General features: G+C 41.6%; 1 protein-coding gene across 7 annotated transcripts in view; it reads left to right on the top strand.

The window, feature by feature from the left end:
• Positions 1-27,800, top strand: part of IQCK (IQ motif containing K) — a 124,452-nt gene that overhangs the window by 86,075 nt on the left and 10,577 nt on the right. For 5 of the 7 annotated variants that reach the window (XM_049638371.1, XM_049638365.1, XM_049638369.1 and 2 more), the window contains one exon: positions 200-311. In XM_049638371.1, the coding sequence (XP_049494328.1) occupies positions 200-311 (112 nt within the window). Of the gene's footprint in view, positions 1-199; positions 312-6,081; positions 6,148-27,800 lie in introns of those variants that run through there. The other 2 variants (XM_049638368.1, XM_049638366.1) reach the window with 2 other exon arrangements.

Consider the following 27,800-nt stretch of genomic DNA (forward strand, 5'->3'; position numbering starts at 1 on the left):
ATAGCAAATCTTCACACAACGTTATTTACACTCAAATACTACATAAGCTGTAGGAGTTTAGATAAATCCTTTAAAACACTGATTCACTTAGAACCTAAAGCATATCCAGTTGGTTTGTAAAGGATTTTCCATGCAGAGTTAACAAGCTAATGTATAGAAGTTGTAGGAAAGAAACTAAAGCTTTGTGGGCATTTTCCAGGTTCGGTGTGATCCTGAGATTCAAGAATTGCGTCAGTGGCAGAAGAAACTGCGTGAAGACAACCACATTCACCAGCGAGTCAAGATTTTCTGGGCCAAACAAGAACAGAAAGGTTAGTTGTTTGATTCACAGTCCTTAGTTTATTTAGGAAAAGCCTGAGTCTTAGCCCAGGCTCAGAAAGAAGCCCTCTGGGTTCTTACGGGGTCCTTGTGTCTGCAGGGAACTCAGTCTGTGTGGGAGGGAAGTGGCTGCATATTAAGATTCTGCTCTAGAATGCCAGAGGTGATGTGATATAATTTATATGGCTATTTGCCTCACTCAGGGACAAATTCAGGGTCATCTTGTGTCTGCATGTCTTTTTTGTTCAAGCTATAAGACATCAAGGATAACCCCTCATTTTGGAAATACAGTGTCCATCAGTGTGACGGGTGGTTTTTTTTTTTTAAGTTGTTGATTGTGTGTCTGAACTGAAATGATGCTTTATGCTTGTTCTCTCCCCTTTTGTGAGAAATTAAACACACACACACACATTTGTGCGCACGCACACACACACACACACACAAAGAACAAAGAATAGCAGCACCATTTCGTCCTATTTACTTTCCACATTTTTTGTTATAAAACTTTAATTTACTATTTATTTACGATAGGAAAATTAGAAAAACAACAACCAAGGGGCACCTGGCTGGCCCAGTCAGTAAAGTCTGCGACTCTTAATCTCGGTTGAGGTTGAGTGCAAGCCCCATGTGGGTCTAGAATTGACTTAATGTATTTTTATCAAAATATTTTTTTATTTTTTATTATTTTTATTATACATTATATATATTTTTTTTATTTTAAAGAAAGTAAAAAAGAAAAACAACAGCCAAAAAAGGGAAAAAAACAGAAATCCCACCACTGTTAATATTTTGGTGTATATCCTGCTGTACTTTTTCTGGTACAAACAGGTACAAATGAGTGTCTATAGATATTTTGTTAAAAATAGGATTTTACATCGTTACAATCTGTCACTGAACATATTCAGAACATCATTCTGGTCAACAATTAAGAGCAGCATCATGAAGTTTAACAGGTGCATGGTATGGATTTAGTATCATTTATTCAACCAACAATATGGAAGGAGATTTGTGATATATAATCAAGTGGAAAAAATAGCAGAACCGTAAGTTTTCATCCATATATTAAAAATATATACATGGAAACACGGAGACGTCTAAACAGCCTGGAAGAATACATTAATGATACATGATACCTTTAGGATTTGTACGAGGTAGGGAGAGGTGCACTGTTGGAATCTTTAAAAAAATTTTTTTTTATTTTAGACAGAGAGAGAGAGAGCATGAGCTAGGGAGAGAGGCAGAGGGAGGGATAGTGAGAGAGAAAGAATCCCAAGCAGGCTCCATGCTCACCATGGAGCTGAATGTGAGGCTCAATCCCATGACCCTGTGATCACGATCTGAGCCAAAATCAAGAGTCAGATGCTCAATTGACTGAGCCATCTAGACGCCCCTGGAACCTTTTATTTTTTTTTTTTTAATTTTTTTTTTTAACGTTTTATTTATTTTTGAGACAGGGAGAGACAGAGCATGAACAGGGGAGGGTCAGAGAGAGGGAGACACAGAATCTGAAACAGGCTCCAGGCCCCGAGCTGTCAGCACAGAGCCCGACACGGGGCTCGAACTCACGGACCGCGAGATCATGACCCGAGCTGAAGTTGGCTGCTCAACCGACTGAGCCACCCAGGCGCCCTGGAACCTTTTAAATAAATACATAATACTTTACCATTTATGAAAAAATAACCCTACTCACCTCAGCAGGCTACAGGCCATCCATATTTTGAGTCCTCTCAACTCAACTCCCCATCCAGCCTGTCCCCTGTCACTAGGCTATAGTCCCTCCAGACTTTTCCGTCCTTTCCATATGCCAATACCTCCCTCACCCAGAGGACACTGTACTTTCTTTCTTTTTTTTTTTCTGCCAGGTAACCCATCCTCAGCTGCTTCTCATCTTCCAGGCCTCCTTGAAATAGTATTTATTGAACACTCTCAACATGGTGGGGTCTAAACAAAAGCTTTCTCTTCTCCCCAGAAACTGTCTTCAATCCTGCCTTCTTGAATCTGTCTTTCCAGTCCCTTCATGGCATATTGGGTGGATTCCATGTCTTTTCTGTATGCTGTAATTTCAGAAAGCCCAGTCTAGTTTAAATTTCAATCTCACATCCCATTTAAATCTTACCCACCCCCCTCCGCCCTTCATCAGTGGGGGTGGGAGTAGGGGAAAGAACTATTAGATCTTTCACACTTCCACACTTTTCTTGTCAGAATCCCTTTCTCCTCTAGTGGGACGGGTGGGAAGGAGGGAGATACAGATCACTGTCTGTTGTGATCCTCTTTTGGCTGCCACTGCTTCTCCGGCTAAGGCTACCATTTGTGTCCTTTGGGCAGGCATCTCCATGCTGACTCTCTCACTCCTGTATTTCATATGCGTTCTTCCTGGGGGGAAACAACAGGTGGCAGAACACCCCTGTGGGGATCTGGATCCGTCTCTGCCTCTTCCACCACCACCCCAGATCTCACCTCTGCCAGTCCACTCCCAGCCTTTTGCTGTTGGGGATCTCCTTACCTAGTGGCCAGCCCTCTTGGTTGAGGCATCAGGAAGATAGTTCAACTTGCCTCCCAGTGTCCACCTGACTCACTCTCATGGGTGGACATGCAGACCTCTCCATGGTCCTCCTTCTCTCTGCCCCAGTGTGTCTACCCAGGTCACACTGAACCTTCTCAGACAAGCAAGGGGGATGATCTGTATGTCAATCTGCCCTTAAAGCAAATGTTCAAGTAAATACTGAGATACCCTCAATTTAAAAAAAAATAATAATATTTTATTTATTTTTGAGAGAGTGAGAGAAAGACAGAGTGTGGGCAGGAGAGGGGAAGAGAGAGGGAGTCACAGAATCCGAAGCAGGCTCAAGGCTCTGAGCTGTCAGCACAGAGTCTGATGCAGAGCTCAAACTCATGAACCACAAGATCCTGACCTGAGCTGATGTGAGACGCTTAACCGACTGAGCCACCCAGGCACCCCACCCTCAACCTTTTTGAGGTGTTCTCTTGGCTCTTCCCTTCCCTGGATTAGGGTTTGGCTTGGGGGAAGCACCCACTCTTATCTAGCAGAGGAGAAAAAAAGCCCAGCACTTTTTAGACCAGCAATTCTCAATCTTTTTGGACTGTGACTCAGTAAGAAATAGCTTTATATTATAATCTAGTACATGCCCTCCTGTTCTATTGAGGTTTTGTTTTTTATTTTTATTTTTTTTAATGCTAGACATGACCAACTAAATGAATTATATGGCCCACTAATGTGTCTTTACCCATGCTTTGAGATATACTGCATTGGTCCACTACTCCACAGCTCCTAAATATCTTCTCTCCCTTCCCTTCCCAGAGCCATCTACTTAGGTGGTGGTTGGGTGCCTTCTTCATAGACAATGGTTCTCAATACTGGCTGCGCGTTTGAATCACCTTGGGAGCTTTCTAAAAATACCAGTGCCATTGACAGAAAATCCTAGAAGTAATGAGCATTCTTAGTGTCCAGATATTGGTTTCTAAGTACACTTTACTCTAAACAGAATTAAGTTTCTTGGAGAAATGGGGATGCCTAGGTGGCTCGGTCGATTAAGTGTCAGACCCTTGGTTTCGGCTCAGGTCACGATCTCACAGTTTGTGAGTTTGAGCCCCGAGACTGACAGTGGAGAGCCTGCTCGGGATTCTCTCTCTCTCCGTCTCTCTCTGCCCCTCCCCTGCTGGTGCTTTCTCTGTCTCTCAAAATAAATAAACTTAAAAAAAAAAGTTTCTTGGAAAAATGGCTGATCACAAGCCTGGGGCAAGGAAAGTAGATCAGCCTAGAACATCTTATGCCAGAAAATAAAGATGGGGACATGGGAGAAGAATATAGGCTATAGCTTGATGGGAGTCTCACTGAGCAAATCTGGGACAGTTAAGTGTCAAAGTTAATAGGACAGTAATGAATTATAACTCCTTGACAAATGAGGGAGATGAGGAAGCTTTTCCTTACATTAGAATACCAACTAATACACAGAGAAAGTTTAATGAAATTAGGGGCGCATGGGTGGCTCAGTTGGTTAAGCATCCCACTTCAGTGTAGGTCATGATCTCACAATTGGTGAGTTCAAGCTCCACATCAGGCTCTGTGCTGACATCACAGAGCCTGCTTGGGATTCTCTCTCTCCCTCTCTCTGTACCCCCCCTCAAAATAAATAAATAAACTTAAAAACAAGAAAGTCTAATGAAATTAAAAAGTCACCATCTTGTAACCATATTAGTAAATAATTATCTCAGGCAAAAATCATCAGTACTTGCTAAAACCATTGTGTGAAAGTTTGATGAGGAATATGATATTTAGAATTCCAAAATATCCCTCTGCAAATTAGTCATTAAACAAAGGGGAAAATGCTAACGTGGCATTAGAGAAACCTGGCAGACCCACCTTCACCAAGTGTTGAGAATTAATATCACCAATATTGGGACAAGCTGATATAACGTGCCTCCTGGTATGATGTACCAAGGACCCACGACATATATGCTTATGCACTATCCCTGTCAAAATGCATAACTTGAATCTAATCATGGGGAAACATCGGACAAACCTAAAAGGAAGGACACACACCAGAATAACTGATTCAGATTCTTAAAAAATGCCAGTGTCAAGAAAGGCCAAGGAAGGAACAAGGAGGCATGACAGCTAAACACAGCACATGATCTTAGATTGGCTCCTGTATGGGAAAAAATTCTATGAAAGACATTATTGAGACAATTAGCAAACTTTGAATATAGTCTTTATATAAATAAATACATGGCACTATCAAAGTTCCTCATTTTGAACAATGTTCTTGGGCTATGTAAGAAGCCTCTTCATTCTTAAGATACATGCTGAAGACTTTAACGATCAGTGGATATGGTATGTAGCTTAACCTCAAATGATTCAGAAAAAAAAGAATGTGTAACATGCATGTATATGTATGCATACATAGAGAGAAAATGATAATATAAGTATGGCAAAATATACACAACTGGTGAGCCTGGGGGTTCTTTGGATGATGATAGCCACTTTTCTGTAAATTCAAAATTATTTCAAAATTACCAGTTAAAAAAATTCCAGTGCCTCACCTCCACAGGTTCTCATCCGATGGTTTTGGGATGAGCCCCCAGGCGTGCATGTTAATGCTAAGTTTCCCAGTTCTAATGGTCAGCCAGAGTTGATACTCTAAGGAGGCACTGGATCTGCAGTTGTTTCGTGTTCTCTTTAAAATGGGGAGACCTCGGGGCGCCTGAGTGGCTCAGTTGGTTAAGCAGCCAACTTAGGCTCAGGTCATGATGTCACGGTTTGTGGGTTCAAGCCCCACATCGGGCTCTGTGCTGACAGCTCAGAGCCTGCAGCCCGCTTCAGATTCTGTGTCTCCCTCTCTCTCTGCTCCTCCCCAACTCCTGCTTTGTGACTCTCTCTCAAAATTAAATAAACGTTAAAAAAATTTTAATGGGGAGTCCTCAGGGCACCTGGGTGGCTTAGTTGGTTGGGTGTCCGACTCTTGATTTCCACTCAGGTCATGATCCCAGGGTTGTGGGATCAAGCCCCACATCGGGCTCAGCACCTACAGTGGAACCTGCTTGAGATTCTCTTTCTCTCTCTCTCTCTCTCTCTCTCTCTCTCTCTCTCTCTCTCCCCCCCCCCCCTCTGCCCCCTCTCCTCAGCTTGCTCTCTCTCTCTCTGTCTCTCTCTAAAGTAATAATTTAAAAATGTGGAGTCCTCTAAGCCTGCATGCCCTGAGCCCCGGGCAAGAGAAGTCCATCTGTTATTTGTTTACTTGGCAGTTACCTGTCTTCCTTGTTAAAGTATAAGCTTCATGAGGACAAAGACCTAACCTAGTACAGCACCTGGCATAAAGTGAGTACCAAATAAGTATTGGTTGAATGAGTGAGTGAATAAATGAATGAATGGGTAGAGTCCTGAGGCTTAAATGAGCCAGCATACAGACAGTGCCTGGTGCAGAGTAAGAGCTCATCAAATTGGCGGTTTTAAAGACTTGCTACCATTTAACCCTTGCTAAGAAGCAGCTTGAGCTGTAAACTGGCAGGACCAGCCCAGGCCTCTCTTCTGTGCACAACTGCCGTTTCATTTCACTTCAAAATTGGAAGACAATCAAGGCTGTAATCAGTTTAAAGGTCAAGGAAAGTGCAGCGTGCCTATTTAGTTCTGTTGTTTCTTATTCTTTTGAGTTGATTTGCTGTTGGTTGATAGATTGATTTAGCTTGCTGTGTAGCAGGGAGAGCAGACGGGATTTGATGTGTGTAACCCAGCCAGCAGTGGAGGGGCAGAGTGAAAGCATTAGCATCACCACCACCCGCGCATCTCAGCCACCTGCTGCTCGTGTCCCTTGTGGCCTTTCCAGGGCTCCAGAAGGAGCAGTCCTTTCCAGGCAAGATGGGGTTCAGTAAATGCTCCAGTGGGAATTCATGGGTAAAATTTCCACTTAGAATTAGACTGTGAAATGGCGCTTAGGTAAAAAAAAAAAAAAAAGCCAGTTCTAAATGCTGTCTCCAGAACTGTGGTTAGCTAAGAAGGAAGTCAGTACAGTGCAATGGGTAAAGGACTGACTGGCTTTTGGAATTGGCCAGACCTGTTCAGAGAGTCCTTTTACTTTTCTCTGTGTGATCCTGATCTAGTTAACTTCCTTAAGCCTCAGTTTTCCCATGTACAAAATGGGACTAATGACAGTACCTGTCTCATATGGCTGTTAAAAGGTTACAGGACTTGATTTTTAGAATAAGTGCTGGCACATCATTCCCATAAAGGCTGGTTACTGTCACAATTTTAGTATAATTAAAATATCTGTGTGCTTTTAAACAATTCTGTTGGTTTACTCCACTAGACTCTAAGTGCCATAGGGTTCCCTGGAGGGGACTCTTTCTCTTACTCATGGTGCCTCCAGCCTAGCACAGAGCCTGGCATAGAGCATGCAGTCTACACATACAGGGTGGACAGACCTCTGGGCTTCATTTTACAAACAAATTAGTAGACGCCCAAGAAGGTTGAGAGACTTGTCCAAGGGCACACTGCCAAAGGAGGGCCTAGGGCCGGGGCCCAAGCGTTCCCTTTTTCTGTCCACTTTTCTAACACATATCTGAGGAAAGACACAGGGAGTTAAGATGCTCCCTTGGATTCTACTGTCAGAGCCAAATTCCCTCAGGAATCCTCCTGAACGTGACATCCTGCTTATCTTATTTCTCATGACCTGGACTTTCTGGGCTTTGGGTTCCTGCTGTTTGTGTTGACTGAAGCCTCTAAGTCAGGGCTGAATTGCTAGGAGCAGCACACAGACTGCTCACCAGGGGAAGTAGAACTCCTTGTTTCCTCCAGGTGTCCCTGAGTGGAATCGTTTCTTTTTGTTTGTTTTAATTTTTTTTTAATGTTTTGTTTTTGTTTTTTTTTTTTTTTTTGAGAGAGAGAGAGACAGAGTGCAAGTAGGGAAGGGGCAGAGAGAGAGGGAGACACAGAATCTGAAGCAGGCTCCAGACTCCAAGCTATCAGCACAGAGCCGGATGTGGGACTCGAACCAACGAGCCATGAGATCATGACCCAAGACGAAGTCTGACGCTTAACCGACTGAGCCACCCAGACTCCCCAAGCTGAATCATTCCTTACACTCAGGCAGTATAGAGTTACTTCCTGTTTTAAACCTTATGAATTAGGGTAGTGTGGCAGTTTGGATAATAAATCCCCCCAACCAAGGTGACACTATCATTAGACCCCAAAGACCTCTGATGAAGCAATTTATGTTAGACACATGCTAGTTCTCCTTTAGACTTGCAGTAAAGAAAAAAAATGGAATGACTGCAAATAAAAACAGTTCTTCAACTTTATCTAAAAAACGCACAAACTGATCTATGTACAAATCCAATAAACATATGTAATATATTTTTTGAGTGCATGCCATATTATCCATATTATGTTCTGGTATTTATAGTATGAATAAATTTTGCCAAGTTCATTTCTTGGAGCAACCTCGATGCAGACAGGAGGTCTGAGGGAGAATAGTGTCCGCTGTCAGGGTAGAGTTGTGGTCATATATAGCTCATCTCATGTTACACTGAGTCAGAGGCCCTCCCAAACAGGATTTTCTTCTACGACAGAAATGGTGTGAAGTTATCCTTAAGTCTCTATCCACTGGGACAGTTGCAGGAATTATTTTTAAATGTGTGTGACAAGAATTGCAGCCAATATAATTCCAAACAAGATGCCTAAGTCATTTTTGAGATGTGGTCAAAAATCCCTTCTCAATTAATAGTGTATTTTTAGCTTTGTATATACTCAGTAATTGTTTTCAAATGTGCTTTGTAGTTGAATGGTGATATTTTATTTGGAAATCTAGGATGTAGGAAGAAAGAAGCCATAGAAATTGTTCCTATAACATCAGGTTACAGTGTGTGTGTGTGTGTGTGTGTGTGTGTGTGTGTGTGTGTGTGTGTTGGGGGGTGTATTTACATATATTTACATATATGTGTATGAAACATCAGATTATATTTGTGTGTGTATTCTTTATATATATGTAAGTATTCTTTAATTTTTTTCTTATGTTTATTTATTTTGAAAGAGAGTCAGAGTATGAGTGGGGGAGGGGCAGAGAGAGAGGGAGACATGAATCGCAAACAGACTCCAGGCTTTGAACCGTCGGCACAGAGCCCGATGCGGGGCTTGAACTCACAAATTGTGAGAGCATGACCTGAACTGAAGTCGGACACTTAACCAACTGAGCCACCCAGGTGCCCCATCTAAGTATTCTTTAAATGACTTTATCACTTCTTGTTGATATTTTAAAGAAAATGTTGGAGGAGGTTGACCTGTCAAAGGAAACAGATTATTTACTTTTCTTTGCTTACCTGTTTATTCCCTACCTCATTCCAAGAGCCATTTTCAGTAGCTTACAGAAACTTGTAATATAACATTTTTAGGTATGGTGTTACCAAATGTGGTAATTGGGTTGGGGAAAAATTAAAAGGAGAGAAAAAGTTAAGCCACAAAATGCAGTAAACAAAATACTCTAAGTCCTATACTTCCTAGAGATTTCTTAGAGACAAAGCAAAGAGGAAAATAGGATCTGTTAAATAGTTCATAGTGTCTATAAGAAAAAAGACAAGCTATTTGTTCAGGAAACACTGGGCCCTTCCCTCATACATTATGCAATGTGAATAATAACCTCAAAAATGTTCCTAAATAAATAGAACTATGGTTCTGAGCTTCCTAGAAGCCACAACAATGAAGGAAATAGGATCATTATATTGTTTATTGTGTCTTTAAGATTAAGAAGGTTCTTAGAAGCACACTTATTCCTGGAACTGAAGTTTTCCTTTCATTAAGAGGACACTGGGAAGGGCACTTGGGTGGCTCAGTCCTTTGAGCGTCTGACTTTGGCTCATGCATGATCTTGCAGTTTGTGAGTTTGAGTCCCTCATTGCTTGCTGTCAGTGCAGAGCCCGCTTCGGATCCTCTGTTGCCCTCTTTCTCTGCCCTCCCCGCCTCTGAAAAACAAACATTAAAAAAAAAAAAAGGGCACTAGGAAAAAAACAAAGCCTGAGAGGGGTGGGAGGTGGGTAGGGACCAGATAAGTTTTTTTTTTTTTTCTGACTTTTAATCTAGTATTTTAAGTTTAGATTGTAATGACAAACCTTAACTATATTAGGATTGGGTTTTAAGGACAGTCTTAAGCATCTCATCTTGGCCACACCACATGCTTATGACCTTAGGATACCCCTGGAACTTAGTTTTAGAGCAGAGAATGTCTGAAACTAAGTAGTAGCTGTAGTTTATTGGGCACATACCATGTGCCAGGCACCACACTAAGCACCTTTTGTTGCCATGTAGTCCTCACACCTGCTCTGCCACACAGAGGACATTATCTCCATTGTACAGATGAGGAAACCAGGGCTGGGAGAACATGACTCACACAAGGCTGCACTGCCAGTAGGGCCCAACCAGGGATTTGAACCCAGATCTGCCTGATGCCGGGGATCCTAGGGCCATTTCATGCCATGTTGTCCAGTTACCTTAACTGGGCATGTTGGCCCAGTGCAGAGCTTCCCAACAGGGTACCAGGACCCCCAGGCTGGGCAGTGGGCAGCATCTGGCCATGCCTCCCACCCTGCCCGCTAACACTGAAATAGCCACAGGCCACTGGATAGGGAGGTGTGGAGAGAGGGGATGCTGAGTCCCTTGTCCAGAGGCTGCAGGATCTGTCAGCATGTTTTAGGAAGCCAGGGGTAAGTGGATAGGGATGAGGATGTTCTTTTCTCCCTCCTTCCAAATATCCTGCCCATCCATAGATGAGGAGCAGGGAAGGGCTTCGCCACCAAAGAGGATACCCGGGTACAGAGAACACGAGCCTGTGACTCAGGAGGTGGGTTCTGGCATTAGCTGTAGCCCTTTGTAACTAATAAACATAATTGATCACCTAACAATGATATATGTTAAAATAATCAATGGCTTATTTTCCAGAGGCAGTTACTATTGAGGGTGTCTACCCATAGGGTTTCTTCATCTATCTACGTATAAATATATGCACATATATATTTATAAACATGGAAACATATTATAAATGCTGTAGTGCAATGTGCTTTTTCTTTCACTTGGCAGTATATCATAGACATCTTTTCATGCTAAAAGTTTTAATAAAAATTTCATTGTGTAGCGAGGGGTTTTTCTACATCATCAAATAATTCTCTGACACCAGCTAGGTTGGAGAATTCAACTCAATTCTGATACTTGTCTACCCAGAGGTAGCATCTGTTCTCACAGGTTAAGGGCTCAGACCCATAGAACTGTCCCCACCGCAGACAATCCCAAATCCAGGTTGTTACCTGCTCTTCTGACTGACCGGCTGCTGTCGGGAGCTTCCCACAACCCCCTCCTTGGGTTCAATTAATTTGCTGGTGCAGCTCACAGAACTCAGGAAACTACCCACTAGATTACTGGTTTATTACAGAGGTTACATTAAAGGATACGAATCAGCAGCCAGATGGAGAGATAAAAGGGAGAGAGAGAGAGGTCCTGAACAGAGAGGCTTCTGTCCTCGTGGGGCTTAGGGCCTGGCATGAAGGCACGGGGAATTGTTCTGGTATCCCCATCTGGAAGTCTCTGAACCCTGTCCTTTGGGTTTTTATGGAGGCTTCATTACATAGGCATGATTGATTTAATCATTGGCCAATGGTGCCAGATTCAACCTCCAGCCCCCCACCCCACCCTGGAAGCCTGGGCGGTGGGACGGAAAGTTTCTAACCCTCTAATCACATGGTTGGTTTTCCCCGGCAACCAGCCCCCATCCTAACTTGGATCCAAAAGTCACTTTATCAACATAACAAATGACACCTTTAGCTTTTCTTCACTTGGGAAATTCCAAGGGTTTTTAGGAGCTGTATGCCAGAAGTGGGGACAAAGGCAAATATATATTTCTTATTATAAATCACAGTATCACACGTGCCAATATATATAGATCTATCTCATTATTTTTTTGTGGATCCATAAAAATGGTAATCGGTCTGTACCATGCTTTTAAAAAAAACAATCCCTATAAATGAATATTCAGCCTATATTGTGAACAATGCTTCCATAGATATTTTTGTAGATTTGTCCTTGCTTACTCATAGAAGTATTTCTATAGGATAAAGTCCTAGGAATGAAATTGCTGGTTCAAAGGACTTGCATGTACTACGTTTAGACAGCGATTGTCATGTTGTCATCCAAAATTGTTGCTTCCATTTGCACTTAATGACACCAACCCGCTTTGGAACTGTTGATGGGTGATGTGATCTTGGTGTTTCATTTTCCCTGCTTGTAAAATGAGAATGATTATTGCCTTGAGAGTAATTCTAAATGAAGTCATTGCTTTGATAATACGCTTACTCTTTAAGAAGAAATATATCAGTAACTCTAAGGTGTCACTTACATCTTAATTTTTTCTCTCATATCTCCTCAAACTTTATTCCTTCTCCATTTGAACCTGCAAAAGAAATAAAAATTTGATTAAAAGAAATCTAGGGACTTCATGCCTCGATATTACTTTCATCGGTTCTAATTTAAGACTCACCCGTGGGTGGAGATGTTTGGATGACATCAACTTTCGTACATATTTTTTCATTAAAAATGTGCACACGTCTGCATAGCTAGGACTGCCTTCTTTTGAAATGCTCAAAGATCCCCTACTGTTCTGCTGAAATTAAAAAGTAAATCAAAGAGGGTTTCTTTTTTTTGAAATGCTCTGGGTGCCATGGGGCACCTGGGTGGCTCTATCGATTGAGTGATTGAGCATCTGACTCTTGATTTTGGCTGAGGTCACAGTCCAAGGTCATGGGATGGAGCCCTGCATCGGGGTCTGCACTGGGCTCTGTACTGAGTATGGAGCCTGCTTGAGATTCTTTCTCTCTACCTCTGCCCCTCTCCCCCACTTGCAGTATCTCTAAAAAATAAATAAGTAAATAAAAATTAAAGTGCTTTGCCCCACAAGTTCAAGATCCCAAATTTAAGTTTATGTAAATGGATGCTTCCAACCTCCTTAGCTTCATTCCTTCATCTGATTGTTCAGTATTCTTCTTTGAAGTTATATAGATGCAGAGTGCTTTTGTAGGATTTGGATAAATCTACCAACTTCTGGAGATCTCTCAGAACCAGATTGGATTAAGTTTCCCATTTATCAACTGTATAACCTTGTGCAGGTTGCATAATCTCTGTCACTGACTCAGTTGGCACGGCAATAAAGTGGAAATACTGATATTAGCAACAACCCCATAGAGTTTTGGGAAGATTAAATGAACTGGAATAGTGCATGGCTCATAATAAGAAGATCAATAAATGATTAGTAATATGTGGGTAATACATGTTGTTACTAAGAATATTGCTTTGGTGGAGGGGAACATCTAGATGGCTCAGTTGGTCAAGCATACAACTCTTGATTTTGGCTCAGGTCATGATCACATGGTTCATGGGTTCGAGCCCTGCATCAGACTCTGCGCTGAGAGCACAGACCCAGCTTGGAATTCTCTCTCTCCTCTCTCTCTGCCCCTCCCCTACTTGCTCTCTTTCTGTCTCTCAAAATCAATGAACAGATATTTAAAAAAAAAAAAAAAAGGATATTGGCTTTGGGGTCTGACAGAACCGGCGTCCTGCCCCTTTTCATCAATGAGGTCAGGGGCAAGTTGCTCATCCTCTTAAGGCACAGTTTGCTCCTCTGTTATAACAGGGACAATTAGGGCCTGTTGCAGAGGGCTCCTGTGAGGATTAAGTAAGATTAAATACCATTGTATGCTATTAAATAGACCCCTAGTCCAAAGTGAATACGTGGTGGCTGGTTTTAGTAATATTTTTTTAAACTGTCAAGAAATATGTATAAAATTTTTTAAATGTCTTTTTATTTATTTTTGAGAGAGAGAAAGAGGGCGAGCGTGAGCGCGGGAGGGACAGAGATTGAGGGAGACACAGAATCAGAGGCAGGCTCCAGGTTCTGAGCTGTCAGCACAGAGCCCAACGTGGGGCCCAAATTCATGAACCTTGAGATCATGACATGAGCCAAAGCTGAACGCTTACCTGACTGATCCACCCAGGCACCCCTAAAATTTTTATTCCAAGTAATTTACTGATAGCAGTGGTTCTCAATCCTGGCTGCAGATTAGCAACCCCTGAGAGAAATTTATAAGGATACATCAGGCTAGAGGCCAGAGAAAGTGATTACACGGATCTATTCTTAGTAGAGAATGTGTTGTAACCGCATCAGCAAAATCCTAATATCGTGGTGGACAAGCTGCAAGGTCCCAGCAACAGTGATAGGTTTTGGATTCAAAGTCTTCCTTTTGAGGCTCTTCTCACTAATGCAATTTCATTTGGATTAAAATTCAGGGAATCTGAATTCCTGGCCCATCTGTGCAATTTACCAAGTAGATGGACTTTGCTTTCTCCTTTGAAAAATGGAAAGAGTAAACCAGGAAATCTCTCTAAACAAGAATTCCAACTGGTGTTGCCATAGAATCGCCTGCCCCCTGGGCAAGAGGCCTATTGCAGAGCAAATGTAGACCTTGGAAAACTTGTGGTTGTCTTGGTGGTGATTGATGGGCTTGGGGGGTTGGTCTCAACACTGAGGGCAAGAACAAAAAGATGGTGAACATTCTAGGCTTTTGTTGGGGAGAGTAGTGTGGGATAGCTGAGGGCCAGAGAGTAACTGGGGAGGTTTAGATGTTGAGGTGGGTTAGAGGAAAGGGTGGATTGCGTATTTGGCCATTTAGGAGAGATTGTGGGGAAGGAGCAGGGATGTTTAAAGGAGATTTTTGTTCGATCATATATTAGAAGAATGGGAAGCATATACCCTAGACTGAGGGCCTTTCCTATCACCATATTTGGGTCTGTCACACCCAGGGGTGACTCTGAATGAAAGTTGGAGCTAATGAAGGGAAAGCAATGGGAAGTTGCTCCTGCTGTGTGGTGTCCCGGCCTGGAGGGTAGTGTTGCCTGTGTCCTTAACTGCCAAACCTTGGCTGTCTGCAAAGATCCATGGTCCTCATGAGAGCTCAATTTATTGAAGGCCTACTATGTGCTGGGCACCTTACATATATTATTTCTGATTAATCTTCATGACAAATTCTATTAATACATACTGTTATTACCCTATCTTTCAGGGGAGGAAACTGTCCCAAAGGTTAAGTCACTCACCTTTGGTCACACAGGCCAATAAGTGGCAGAGCTGAGGAAATTTAGAACTTTCCACAATTTCATACTGCCTTGCTGTTCTCACAGCCTTCCTTTCAGCCAGTCCACGGACTGGTAGGCTGAGGGAGAGGTCTGGAATTCATGGTGTCCAAAAGCTCAAAAAGAGCCCAATACAGAATTGAAGTCCACACCTTGAAAAGGATTGAAGGATGTATGCCTGCCCCAACATGGACAAACCTTGAAAGCGTTAATGCAAAGTGCAAATAGCCAGACACCAAAGAGACCACATATTATATGATTTCATTTGTATGAAATGTCCAGAATAGGCAAATCTGCAGAGACAGAAAGTAGATCAGGGGTTGCCTAGAGCTGGGGGAATGGAGGGCAATAGCTAAAGGGTACGGGGTTTCATTTTTGGGGTGAGGAAGTATAAAATCGATTGTGGTGATGACTCCACACATCTGTGACGATACTGAACTATTGAGTTTTCATGCGCTTTAAATGGGTGGATTGTATGGTATGTGAATTATGTTTCAATAAAGCTGCTACAAAAAAAAACTTAATTGAAGGCACGGACCACTTTACACCCAATAGGATGAATACTATCAAAAAGCCCCCCAGAAGATAATAAGTGTTTGTGAGGATGTAGAGAATTGGCATCCTCATGCACTGTTGGTAGGAATGTAAAATGGTATAGCCAAAGTGGTTCCTTTAAAAAATCTTAAGAGGAGGGGGCTCCTGGGTGGCTCAGTTGGTTGAGCATCCAACTTCAGCTCAGGTCATGATCTCACTGCTTGTGAGTTCAAACCCCACGTTGGGCTCTGTGCTGACAGCTCAGAGTCTGGAGCCTGCTTCAGATTCTGTGTCTCCCTCTCTCCCAATGTGCCCCTCCCCTGCTTATACTCTGTCTCTCTCCCTCTCAAAAATACATAAACATTAAAATACTTTTAAAAATTAAAAATAAAATAAAAAATTTTTAAATTTTCTTTGACTATATGATACACATAACTTAGCCACTAATAATTTTTTCAAGTGTTTAATTCCTTTGAATCACCCAGGATTTTAAAGATTTATTTTGTTTATTGTCCGTGTAACCACGCAGTGTAAATTCTGTAGTAGCAGAGGCTTTCTTTTTCCTTCCTGTTTTGTTCACTGCTGTATCCCCAGCATCTAGAACAACACACAGCACATGGTAGATGCTCAAGAAATATTTGTTGATTAATGAATGGATCTGTGTTTCATAATCCCCCTCCCAAATTATCTAGTGTAGTGAACACTCCAAGGACAAGTAAATGGAGCTGTTTCTAAGCAAACAAACACACAAACAAACGGGAGACATAATGCTTACACAAAAAGAAAAGTCTACTAGAATATAACCCCAAAATGCTACTAGTGATTATTTCTTTTTTAAAAACTTTATTTATTTTTTTTACTAATCTCTACACCCAATGTGGGGCTCAAACTCACAATGCTGAGATCAAGAGTCACATGCTTCGTCACCTGAGCCAGCCAGGTGCCACTATATAGTGATTATTTCTAAGTGGTAGTAATGCTGGTGATTGATGGGTTGATTGATTACTGCCTGTTTTAGTTTTTTTCTAAAATAGAAATGCAGGTGATTATTTTCCTTTTTTGATTATTTATGTTTTCTAGAATAATAGCAAAGGTTATCAACTGTGTGCTTACTATGAGGCAAGCACTGTTCCATGTGCTTCCCTAGCAGTGACTCAGTCTTCAGAGCAGCCCTGTGAAGCAGGTACTACTGTGGTGTCCATTTTATAGATGAAGAAACTGGGGCACAGAGAGGTTGAACAATGTACCCAGAGCCTCAACAGCAAAGAAGTAGCAGAGCCAGGCAGCTTGATTCCAGAGTCCTTCCTCTTCCCCACCTCATTATGCTGCAATGTACAGATGTTATTTATGGAGTTAAAATGCTCAGGAGAAATCTCTTGGTGTTTGGTTTCATACAAAATCCATCAGGATCCAACCTCTGATTAAACTGCCAAGGGCAAGAAGCTCATGTCCCTTTACGCCTGTTAGCCTGGTTTAAAGGGCAGTGGTCCCACCCACCTAATTGTCCCACTCCACTCTGTGAGCACCAGTCCAGCCCTGTTGACTCATGGTATTCGCCTTAGGATCTAAATTTAGGATCTGAGTAGCTGAAGTGTCTTGCCAATTTCCAGATTCAACTCTCATTAGTCCAGGACATGGAAAATTTTCAAGGTAAAGAGCTCTGGAAGGTAGCTGTCAAGAAGGGCAGGCTGATTCCTTTTACACAGATTTAAAAATTGTCCCTTTATCGAAGTAATACATTCTCATGATGAAAATGCAGAAAAGCATCAAGAGATCAGAAAAAGTTACCCAGCAAGACTGTCACCGATGATACTCTGGTATATAGAAAAACGTTTGAAAGGTGCCTTATTTTGTCCCATCCGAGTAGGAGGGAGGCAGCAGAAACTGAGTCCTGTGTAATGTCCTCCTGTTACCATGCGCATTGGAGTTGCCCTCATTTGCTTTTCATGTCATCTAAAGACTTGTCTCTTAAGAGGTTTCAAAGTGACCGCTGAAGCTGTTCAGAGAGAGCAGCTAATGATAGCAGAAAAAGTCCGGGCTTTGGAGTCCCCAAATCTACCTTCAAACCTGCTTGGAAGCTTCCTAACTGTGTGTCTTTGAGCAAGGCACTTACCCTTTCTCATCTTCCATCTTTTAACTGTAAAATGAGATGAACACCCCTTTAAAAGTCCAACTGAGAGGTTATTTGAGTTAAAAGACTTGACCTAAGGCCTACCTGTGGATTGTCACTGGCTGTGTGACCTTGAGCAAGTTATTGAACCTCTCTATGCTTTAGTTTCTTCATCTGTACAATGGAAATAATAGAAGGACTCCCCTCACTGGATCCTTGAGAGACCTGTATGAGACAATCCATATAACATGCTTAGTTCAATGCCTCATACACATTAGGTGCTCAGTAATGATCAGTGACTACTGTAAACCAAACAATTTTTGAAGCATGTTGGAGCCATTTTCCCACTGTGGATGGTGAAATCAATTAGTGGGTTGCCACCTGCATTTAAAAAACAAAAGAGTAGACCTAGAAGATATTAGTGTGTATTGCTTATAGTAAGAGAAATGCTCTTCCTATATCTTATCTTTCATCAGTGAAAGTTTTGTGTACTGTAAAAATGATGTAAATTGCATCCCCCCTCCCTTTTTTTAAACATTTATTTATTTAAGTAATCTCTACTCCTAACATGGGGCTTGAACTCATGACCTTGAGATCAAGAGTTGCATGCTCCTCCAACTGAGCCAGCCAGGTGCCCCATGTAAATTGTATTTCTTTAACTTTTTTTTTTCTTTTAGAGAGAGAAAGAGAGAGCATGCAAGTGGGGGAGAGGGGCAGAGGGAGAGAGAGAGAGAATTCCAAGCAGGTTCCAGGCTCAGCACCTTGATCCCATGACCCTGGGATCATGACCTTGGCAGAAACCAAGAGTCAGATGCTCAACTGACTGAGCCACCCAGGTGCCCCTAAGTTGTATTTATTGTAGGTGGCAGTTTGTGAGTATGGAAGACACTGGCTTAGAGCAGATAAACTTGGGTCCTCTGATCTTAGATTTAACCTGAATTTGCCAAAGTGGTATATCTTTGGCCTACAAAACCAAGGTAGCTCTAGGAAATAGCCATATTAAATGTACTTTTGCATCTTCTGTAAAAAAGTTTCAGTCAAACTCCATTAAATCCTTCTACAAAAATAAACCATCAGAAGTGCCTAGTTGGTTCATTTGGTTAAGTGTCCGACTCTTGATTTTGGTTCAGGTTACAATCTCACAGTTCATGGAATCCAGCCCCAAGATGGGCTCTACACTGACAGCTCAGAGCCTGCTTGGGATTCTCTATCTCCTTCTCTCTCTCTCTGCCCCTCCCCTGCTTCCTCGCTTTCTCTCTCAAATAAGTAAACATTTAAAAAAATCCTCGTATGAGAAAAGTTATCCAGCAGATAGTGCCAGGAAAAATGTTGCTTCCCTTGAGGAAATAGTTTGCTTCTTCCCTAACTTTCCCTGTTTACCTTGTCTGCCAGGAACCTCAGAGTTCATTTCAAAGCTCTTGTATAACAGCTTATTGGCTCTTCTGGTTAAGCGTATCTGTTTCTCTTCAGACTTGGTTTTCTTTCTTTTTCTTTTTTTTCCTTCCACTTTTATTACTATATTTTGTTGTGAATTATCTCAATTCCTTTTAGGGAGAAAGCAAGATATAAATATATTCAGAAAGAAAACAGGCATCTGCCTTGTTTACAACACAGAGGCTGTGAATCTCACATGAGATAATGTATGCGAAAGAACATTAAACACTGAGAAGCCTGGTCCAGGGGGAGTTGTCATTACAGTGTATCCAACTCTTGCAGAGGTGTGAAGTTTTATCAGCTTTGTAGAAAAGAAGAATACTGTTGGTCTTTGTTTTAGCGAATTTTTTAAAGTAACTTTCTTCTTAACTGATTATAAAAGGAATAATTGCAAAAAGAAGTAATAATTGCCCTTTGTGGAAAAATTGAACAAAAAAAGTTGGTCATTGTAGGTCTCACCACCCAGAGATGACCACTACTGAAATAGCTTTATTTTTTTAAACAGCTTTATTGATATATATTTCATATGTCATACAATTCAAAGCATACAAATCAGTGGCTTTTAGTATATTCACAAAATTTGCAACCATGACTGCCATCAGTTTTAGCATATTTTCATCACCTCGCAAAGAAACCCTATTCCCCTTACCCATAACTCCCCAAGACCCCCATTCCTCCCAGCCCCAGACAATCACTAGTCTCCTTTCTGTCTCTATGGAGTTGTCTTTGTGACTGGTTTGTTTCACTTAGGACAATGCTTTCAAGGTCCATCCATGTCGTAGCATTTATGTATACTTCATTTCCTTTTATGGCTTGTATCAGTCAGCTTAGGCTGACATCACAACACACCACAGACTAGCTGGTGTAAGCGACAGACATTTATTTTCCCACAGTGCTGGAGGCCAGAAGTCTGAGGTCAGAGTGCAAACATGGTCAGGTTCCAGTGAGAGCTCTTCTCCAGGCTTCCAGAAGCTGCCTTCTAGCTAAGATCCTCAAGCAGGGGAGGTAGAGCTCTGGTATCTCTTCCTCTTCTTATGAGGGTGCCAGTTCTATGGGATTAGGGCTCCACCCTTAAGACCTCATTAACCTTAATTGCTTCCTTAAAGGCCCTATCTCCAATACAGTCACTTGAGAGGATTAGGATTTTAGCATGTGAATTTGAGGGGGGGACACAATTCAGCTCATAACATGGCTGAATATATCCCATGGTGTGGACATATCACATCTCATCCATCTAGTCACCTGTTGATGGATGTTGAGTTATTTTTGGCTATTTTCTATAATGCTTCCACGAACGTTCATGTACCAGTTTTGTGTGAAGATGTATTTTCAATCCTCTTGGGTGTGTACATAGGAGTGGAATTGCTGGGTCATATGGTAACTCTAGGTTCAACTGTTTGAGGAACTGAAAAACTGTTTTCAGAGTGGCTAAACCATTTTACATTCCCACCAGCAGTGAAGGAGAGTTCCAATTTCTGCCCATCCTTGCTAACACTTGTTATTATCTGTCTGTTGGATTATAGCCATCCTGGTGGGTGTGAAGTGGTATCCCATTGTGGTTTGATTTATGCTTCCCTGATGCCTAATGAGGTTGAGCATCTTTTCATGTGCTTACTGGCCATTTGTATATCTTCTTCGGAGGAATGTCTATTCAGATCCTTTGCCTTTTTTAATTGGACTATCATTTTGTTGTTGAGTTATGAGAGTTCCTTGTATATTCTAGACACAAGTTTCTTATCAGATATATAATTTGCAGTTTTGTGGGCTGTCTTTTCACTTTCTTGGTGTCTTGACGCGCAAGAGTTTTTAATTTTGGTGATGTCCAATTTATTTTTTCAATTGTCGCTTGTGTTCTTGGTATCCTATCTAAGAAACCATTGCCTAATCCAAGGTCATGAAGATTTGTTTACTTTTTTTCTAAGAGTTGTATGATTCAAGTGCTTTCATTTAAGTCTTTGACCTATTTTGAGTTATTTTTTTTTAACTTTATTTATTTTAAGAGGGAGACAGAGAGCACATGAGCTTGCACAAGCAGAGGAAGGGCAGAGAGACATAGAGAGAGAGAATCCCATGCAGGCTCCTCGGTCAGCACAGAAGAGCCTCACACAGGGCTCAATCTCATGAACAGTAAGATCATGACCTGAGCCAAAATCAACAGTCGGATGCTTAACCGACTGAGCCACCCAGGTGACCTGAGTTAATTTTTGTATATGGCATAAGGTAAGAGTCTAACTCCATTCTTTTGCATGTGGATATCCAGGCATCCAGCAACATCTGTTGAAGAGACTCCTCTTTCCCTAGTGAAATGATGTTGGCACCCTTGTTACAAATCAGTTGAACATGAATGTAAGGGTTTATCTCTGGACTTTTAATTCCATTTTATATATGTCTATCCTTATGCTAGTACCACAAAGTCTCAATTACTATAACTGTATAATAAGTTTTAATTCAGGAAATTTGAATCCTCCAACCTTCTTTATTTCAAGATTGTTTTGGCAATTCTTGGACCTTTGAATTTCCAATTGTCGTCTTTATTGCCAATGTTTTTGAAAATGCAACTCTAGCTTTAACTTTATGTCAATGAAATCATCACCCATAACAATTATTTTCACGTGTCCCTAACTCTACATTGTAAACATCCTTCTATATTATAAACTCATTTTACATATGCGTAGTACATAATTTAGTTATCTTCCTATCAGACACTTCTTTCTGAACTTCATCATTATAAATATTGCCTCCATGGCTGCCTTCGTTCCTAAGAGAGTTTAATTTTATTTGTGAAGCTATTAAAGATATTTTTACATACTGAAAACATTAATCTTTTAACTCAAACTTTGAGGTGATTTCCCTAAAAGTAGTAGAATGGTCACAAAAAAGAGTCAAATCCCACATTTGCAGCTTAGAAAAGTCACTAATCTTTCTGAGCCACAGTGTTCTCATCTGACACATGCAGATAGTAATAATAATAGAGCTGTTTTGAAGGGCGCCTGGGTGGCTCGGTGGGTTAAGTGTCTAACTGTTGGTTTCGGCTCAGGTCATGATCTCACGGTTTGTGAGATCGAATCCTGCATCGGGCTCTAAGCTGACAGCTTGGAGCCTGCTTGGGATTCTCTCTCTCCCTCTCTCTCTGCCCCCCCCCCCCCGAAAATAAATAAACTTTAAAAAAAATAGAGCTGTTTTAAAGATTAAAGGAATGTATAGTCTAGCACACACGACCCAATAAATAGTACTTATAATAATCATCATTCTTATTTTCATCATTGTTGTTACTGTTGCTAGCTATATTAGAAGTTGCAACAGGTAGCAGAAATGGAGATGGTGGGCTGGCATTCAGGTCTTTCTTATCAGCCTGGGAATTGCAGTCATAATAAGTGGACATTAGTGACTCCTGTCTGGCCCAGCTGATGGAGCACACTACTCTTGATCTCGGGGTTGTGAGTCTGAGCCCCATGTTTGGTATAGGGATTACTTTAAAAAATAAAAAAAAAAAATTTAAAGAATATATTTAAAAAAATGAGTAGACGTTAACTATTTCTCACATTGACCAAAGAACAGTTTTTTTTTTAATTAAAAAAAATTTTTTAACGTATATTTATTTTTGAGACAGAGAGAGACAGAGCATGAATGGGGGAGGGTCAGAGAGAGGGAGACACTGAATCTGAAACAGGCTCCAGGCTCTGAGCTGTCAGCACAGAGCCTGACATGGGGCTTGAACTCACGGACCGCGAGATCATGACCTGAGCCGAAGTCGGACGCCCAACCGACTGAGCCACCCAGGCACCCCAAGAACAGTGTTTTAATATCATGCACCAAATAGATGTCTTCATTCCTAAATCTTTGTATGTATTTAAGGTTAGTTTCTTAGAATCGTTTCTTAGCAATGGCTGTGAGATAGTTTAATTCCATTTGTGTAGCTATGGAAGATATTGTTTACATATTGAAAACCCTTATCTTTTCATTAAAGCATAGATTAGCTCTGAGGGAGCAATGGCTGTGTCTGGCCTGTTTACGATTTAGGTCTAGCATCGACAAACACATAGTAGTTGCTGACACAGGAATGCCAGAAGGAAAGCAGGAGGCCCCCAACATATTTTGCTGCTTTGGATTACGTTGTGGCAGCAGCAGGGGCTAAAGGGGCTTAAGGTAGGAAACCAAGCACACAGTAGTTTGAGTCACAATACGAACCACCATTTATTATGTGCTTGTTGCATCCGTTGTGTGTTGGTCATTCTTCTGGTGGATTTTTATATGCGATCTCAGTTAATATATTTAAATGTCAAGATTACCTGTGTAGTGAGATCCATGGGGAGCCCAATGTTATAGGCAAGGAAACAGAAGCTTCAAGAGGATTAATGACTGGGCCTAGGGGGTACTGATAAGTAAGTGCTGGGGCTCAAATGCAAACACTTACCTCTCTGATACTAAAGTCTGGGTGTTCTTTTCCCAGGAAAGATGTGTGTCCTTTCAACAACCTAGTGGCTGAGAGAGAGGGTGGTTGGAACTTACAAAAGGAAGCTAGAGTAGGATTCATTAATTAGGTCAACAAAGATTGATCGAGCTTCTGCTCTGGGTGTGGGACTGGATAGTTCCAGGTGTTGGGGTATTCAATGGAGACTATAAGCCAATACCTTGCTCTACTAGAAACTCAAAGTCTAGGGGTGAAGCAGACACTGTTCCAGTAATCACATAACTACTTGATTACAAATTGTGATCAGTGCTTCTAAGAAGTTCAGGGTGCCATGAGAGATCAGCAGGGGAATTTGAATAGGTTCCCTTAGGCTGAGATCAGAAGTGAGCTAGGAATTAACTAGATGTGAATGGCAGGAAGGGCTTTCTAGGATGAGAAAAGTACCTAAGCAAAGACCCTGAGTCTGGAAGGGGGACTGAAAAAAGGCCTGTGTGGCACAAGCAGGATGCAGGGTGACCGTGGAGCCAAGAGAGAGCAGTTAAAGACTGTGGACTTGATCCTGAGGACAGCAGGGAGCCTTTAAAAGGTTTTAACTGGGCAGTGGCAGCATCAGATAGGCTTTCTAAAAAGATGAATGTGGCTGCAGGTGGGGAGCAGATTAGGTGACCTGTTGGCAGTGGGAATGGACAGAAGTGGATGCATTTAGGAGACATTTTGGGGGTAAGAATGACGTAGGTGATATGAATGATCCTTTCTAAAATGCAATTTTGTTTGGAGGTAAATATGTTTCTCACTGTCTGTGATTGGAAACATTCACGTTTTCTTTTCAGTATACCAGGGGACTTCTTATTAAGAAGAACCCTATTGTTGAAACTCTTGGGTTTTTAATTCCCAAGCCCTCCTCTTTTCTTTTCTTCAAAAAAAATTTTATGGGGCACCTGAGTGGTGCAGTCGGTTGGGTGTCCGACTTCAGCTCAGGTCACGATCTCGCGTTCCGTGAGTTGGAGCCCCGCGTCGGGCTCTGGGCTGATGTCTCAGAGCCTGGAGCCTGCTTCTGATTCTGTGTCTCCCTCTCTCTCTGCCCCTCCCCCGTTCATGCTCTGCCTCTCTCTGTCTCAAAAATAAGTAAACGTTTAAAAAAAAATTTTTTTTTTAAATTTAAAGTTTATTTTTTAAATATTTATTTGTTTTATTTCTGAAAGAGAGAGAGAGCGTAAGTGGGGGAGGGCAGAGAGAGAGGGAGACACAGAATCTGAAACAGGCTCCAGGCTCTGAGCTGTCAGCACAGAGCCTGACATGGGGCTCCAACTCACCATGACCTGAGCTGAAGTCAGACGCTTAAACAACTGAGCCGCTCAGGTGCCCCTATTTAATTATTTTTGAGAGAGAGAGCATGAGCAAGGGAGGAGCAGAGAAAGGGAGAGAGACAATCCCAAGCAGGCCCCGCACTGTCAGCACAGAGCCCAATGTGGGGCTCAAACTCACGAACTGTGAGATCATGACCTGAGCTGAAACCAAGAGTTGGATGCTTCACTAACTGAGCCACCCAGGCGCCCCTTTTTAAAAAAAAATTTGTTTTAAGTTTATTTATTTTCGAGAGAGAAAAAAGAGAGAGAGAGAACATGAGCAAAGGAGGGGCAGAGAGAAGGAGAGAAACAGAATCCCAACCCCTCCTCTTAATGTTTGATAAGTTTGGTTTCTTAGTCCTTGGAGTTTCTTGACTTGAACCCAGCCTGCCCTGGGCTCTGGATCAAGCACTAAGATAATGAGTGAATATTGCCCCAGTCCCTCAGTACAGATTGAAATGATTTCTTGATTAGTTATTAAATTGTTACTCTTGTAAAGGAACTGTTTAAAAATAAACTGGGGGATTTGTTTCCTTTTCACTTAAAGGCAACATTTAATATATAGAGCCTCTGCCAGTCTGAACTGGATGAGAACTGTTTATACCCAGGCTCATTCAAAATGCCTGGGATATTTCTAAAGGTTCAGTCTTGGCAGCAGCAGCTGAGAATGTAGAGATAAATAAAAAAGTCACAAGACACGGCTGATGGGGTTTGTCTGTTCATTCACACCCATGACTCACTAGGCTTTTGAAGACACTGAATTTTGAAGGACAACCTAGCAGACGGTGGCTGTTTAAATTGTTGGAACTCCAGTCTTGATGCAATTCAGTTAACTGTGAAATGGACTTAGCCTCGTGAATTGAGATGTGGAAAGAAAATGCTCATAGATATATAAACATCTGAATAGCACATAAAATTTGATTTTTAGAAAAAATGATTTAAAGAAAATCATTTAAATATTTGCTTAAAAATAGCATATTTTCCAGTTTTTCTACAGACACTGTGTTACTTGTATGATTAAGAAATAATTTTAGGGGCACCCGGGTGACTCAGGCAGTTAAGCATCCAACTCAATTTCAGCTCAGGTCATGATCTCATGGTTCGTGGGTTTGAGCCCCATATTGGGGCACACTGTCAGTGCAGAGCCTGCTTGGGATTCTGTCTCTGTCTCTGTCTCTCTCTCTCTCTCTCTCTCTCTCTCTCTCTCTGCCCCTCCCCAGCTCACACACCCTGTCTCTCTCTCTCTCAAAATAAATTAATAAACATGAAAAAAAAATTTATTGAGAGGTGCCTGGCTGATTCAGTCAGGAAGACATGCAACTCTTAATCTCGGGATTGTGAGTTAGGTGTGGAGATTACTTAAAAATAAAATCTGAAAGAAAGAAAAAGAAGAGAAAAGGAAAAGAAAAGAAAAAGAAAAGAAAGATGGAAAGAAGAGGAAGGAAGGAAGGAAGAATTTTATTGAGCACCTACTGACCTACTGTGTGCCGGGCAATGAATCATCTCATTTCATCCTTCATGCCACCAAGAGGAAGGTCTCACTATCTCTGAGGGAGCTGAGGCTTCAAAGGAGTTAGGAGACTTGCTCAAGGTCACCCAGTTGGTAAAAGATGGTAAGATTTTGCTTCCAGAAGGTATGCTCTGAGCAACTAAGCTCTGTTCCAATGGCCCTGTCACTGATTTTGCCTTGGTGGCTTCCTTCCCCCTTGGGGGCCTCAGCTTTCTTCACTTATAAAAAAATGAGTCTTTTATTAAATGTCTCCCTTTCCAGAAACCAAGATCCTTTCCAGGGTCAGAATTTGATAATCCCCATGTTTCTGTCTCAATATAACCAATGTTGTCACTTTTAGCACCAAATGTTCCCATTTAAAATACCGCCTTCAAGGAGACTTCACTGAGTTTACTTTAGTAACACTGTTTAGAAGTCAGCAATATGCCTTAATTATTGCACATTCAAGACTGTCAGATTCTCCCCGATGCCTTATGGCTTCCAGGGCTCAACTTTCCTTAAAATAATGCAGGCCAACATCTGACTCTCAAGAAAAGAAGGTTATCAGACTACTGACATTTACCCCTCGAATGTCAACACTTATTTCTTGTTAGAAAAAAAACCTTCCATCATTTGTTCCTCCACTGGGGGTACATGGAGCTATTTTTTATTGATTTTTCCACATGTTTTCTGTGTTCTTCCAATTTTCCATAATGGCTATGTTTTTTTATAATGGAAAAATAATAGCATTGTTTTAAACATTTATTCATTTTTGAGAGATAGAGACAGAGCACCAGTGGGGGAGGGGCAGAGAGAAAGGGAGACACAGAATCCGAAGCAGGCTCCAGGCTCCGAGCTGTCAGCACAGAGCCCGACGCAAGGCTCGAACCCATGAGCCATGAGATCATGATCCGAGCTGAAGTCGGACACTTAACTGACTGAGCCACCCAGGAGCCCCAAAAAATAATCTCATTTTAAAATTCAGTCCAGGAGTGCCTGGGTGGCTCAGTCAGTTAAGTGTCCAACTCTTGATTTCGCTCAGGTCATGATCACATGGTTCATGAGATTGAGCCCCACGTCACCAAAATAAAATTCACTCCAGGAAGACAGAAGAGAAATAAAGTCTTGGTAATATATATTATACATGCCTTGCCTTCCTAATTGGAAAGTATGGGGCATGACTATAAGCTCCATCGGATTATTCTGGGTCGGGATCAGGGACCTCATTTCTTACTTTTTAGTGCTATGACTTGATGGTTTAGACCATGGGTTTTGAACTCAGATAGACCAGGCTTAGAATCTTGGCATGGCCAGTTACTCAGCTCTGTGATCTTAGGTAGCTTAGTGTCTCTAAGCCTTGGTTTCCTCATCAGTAAAAGGGAAATAATGATCACGTCTACTTCCCAGAGTGGCTTGGGTGGATTGAATGAGAAGATAAATGAACATAATGTCTAGCATTCAGTTAATGCAAGTTTCTTGATTAA

The sequence above is a fragment of the Panthera uncia genome, chromosome E3, assembly GCF_023721935.1.
Source record: "Panthera uncia isolate 11264 chromosome E3, Puncia_PCG_1.0, whole genome shotgun sequence".
NCBI classification, from domain to species: domain Eukaryota; kingdom Metazoa; phylum Chordata; class Mammalia; order Carnivora; family Felidae; genus Panthera; species Panthera uncia.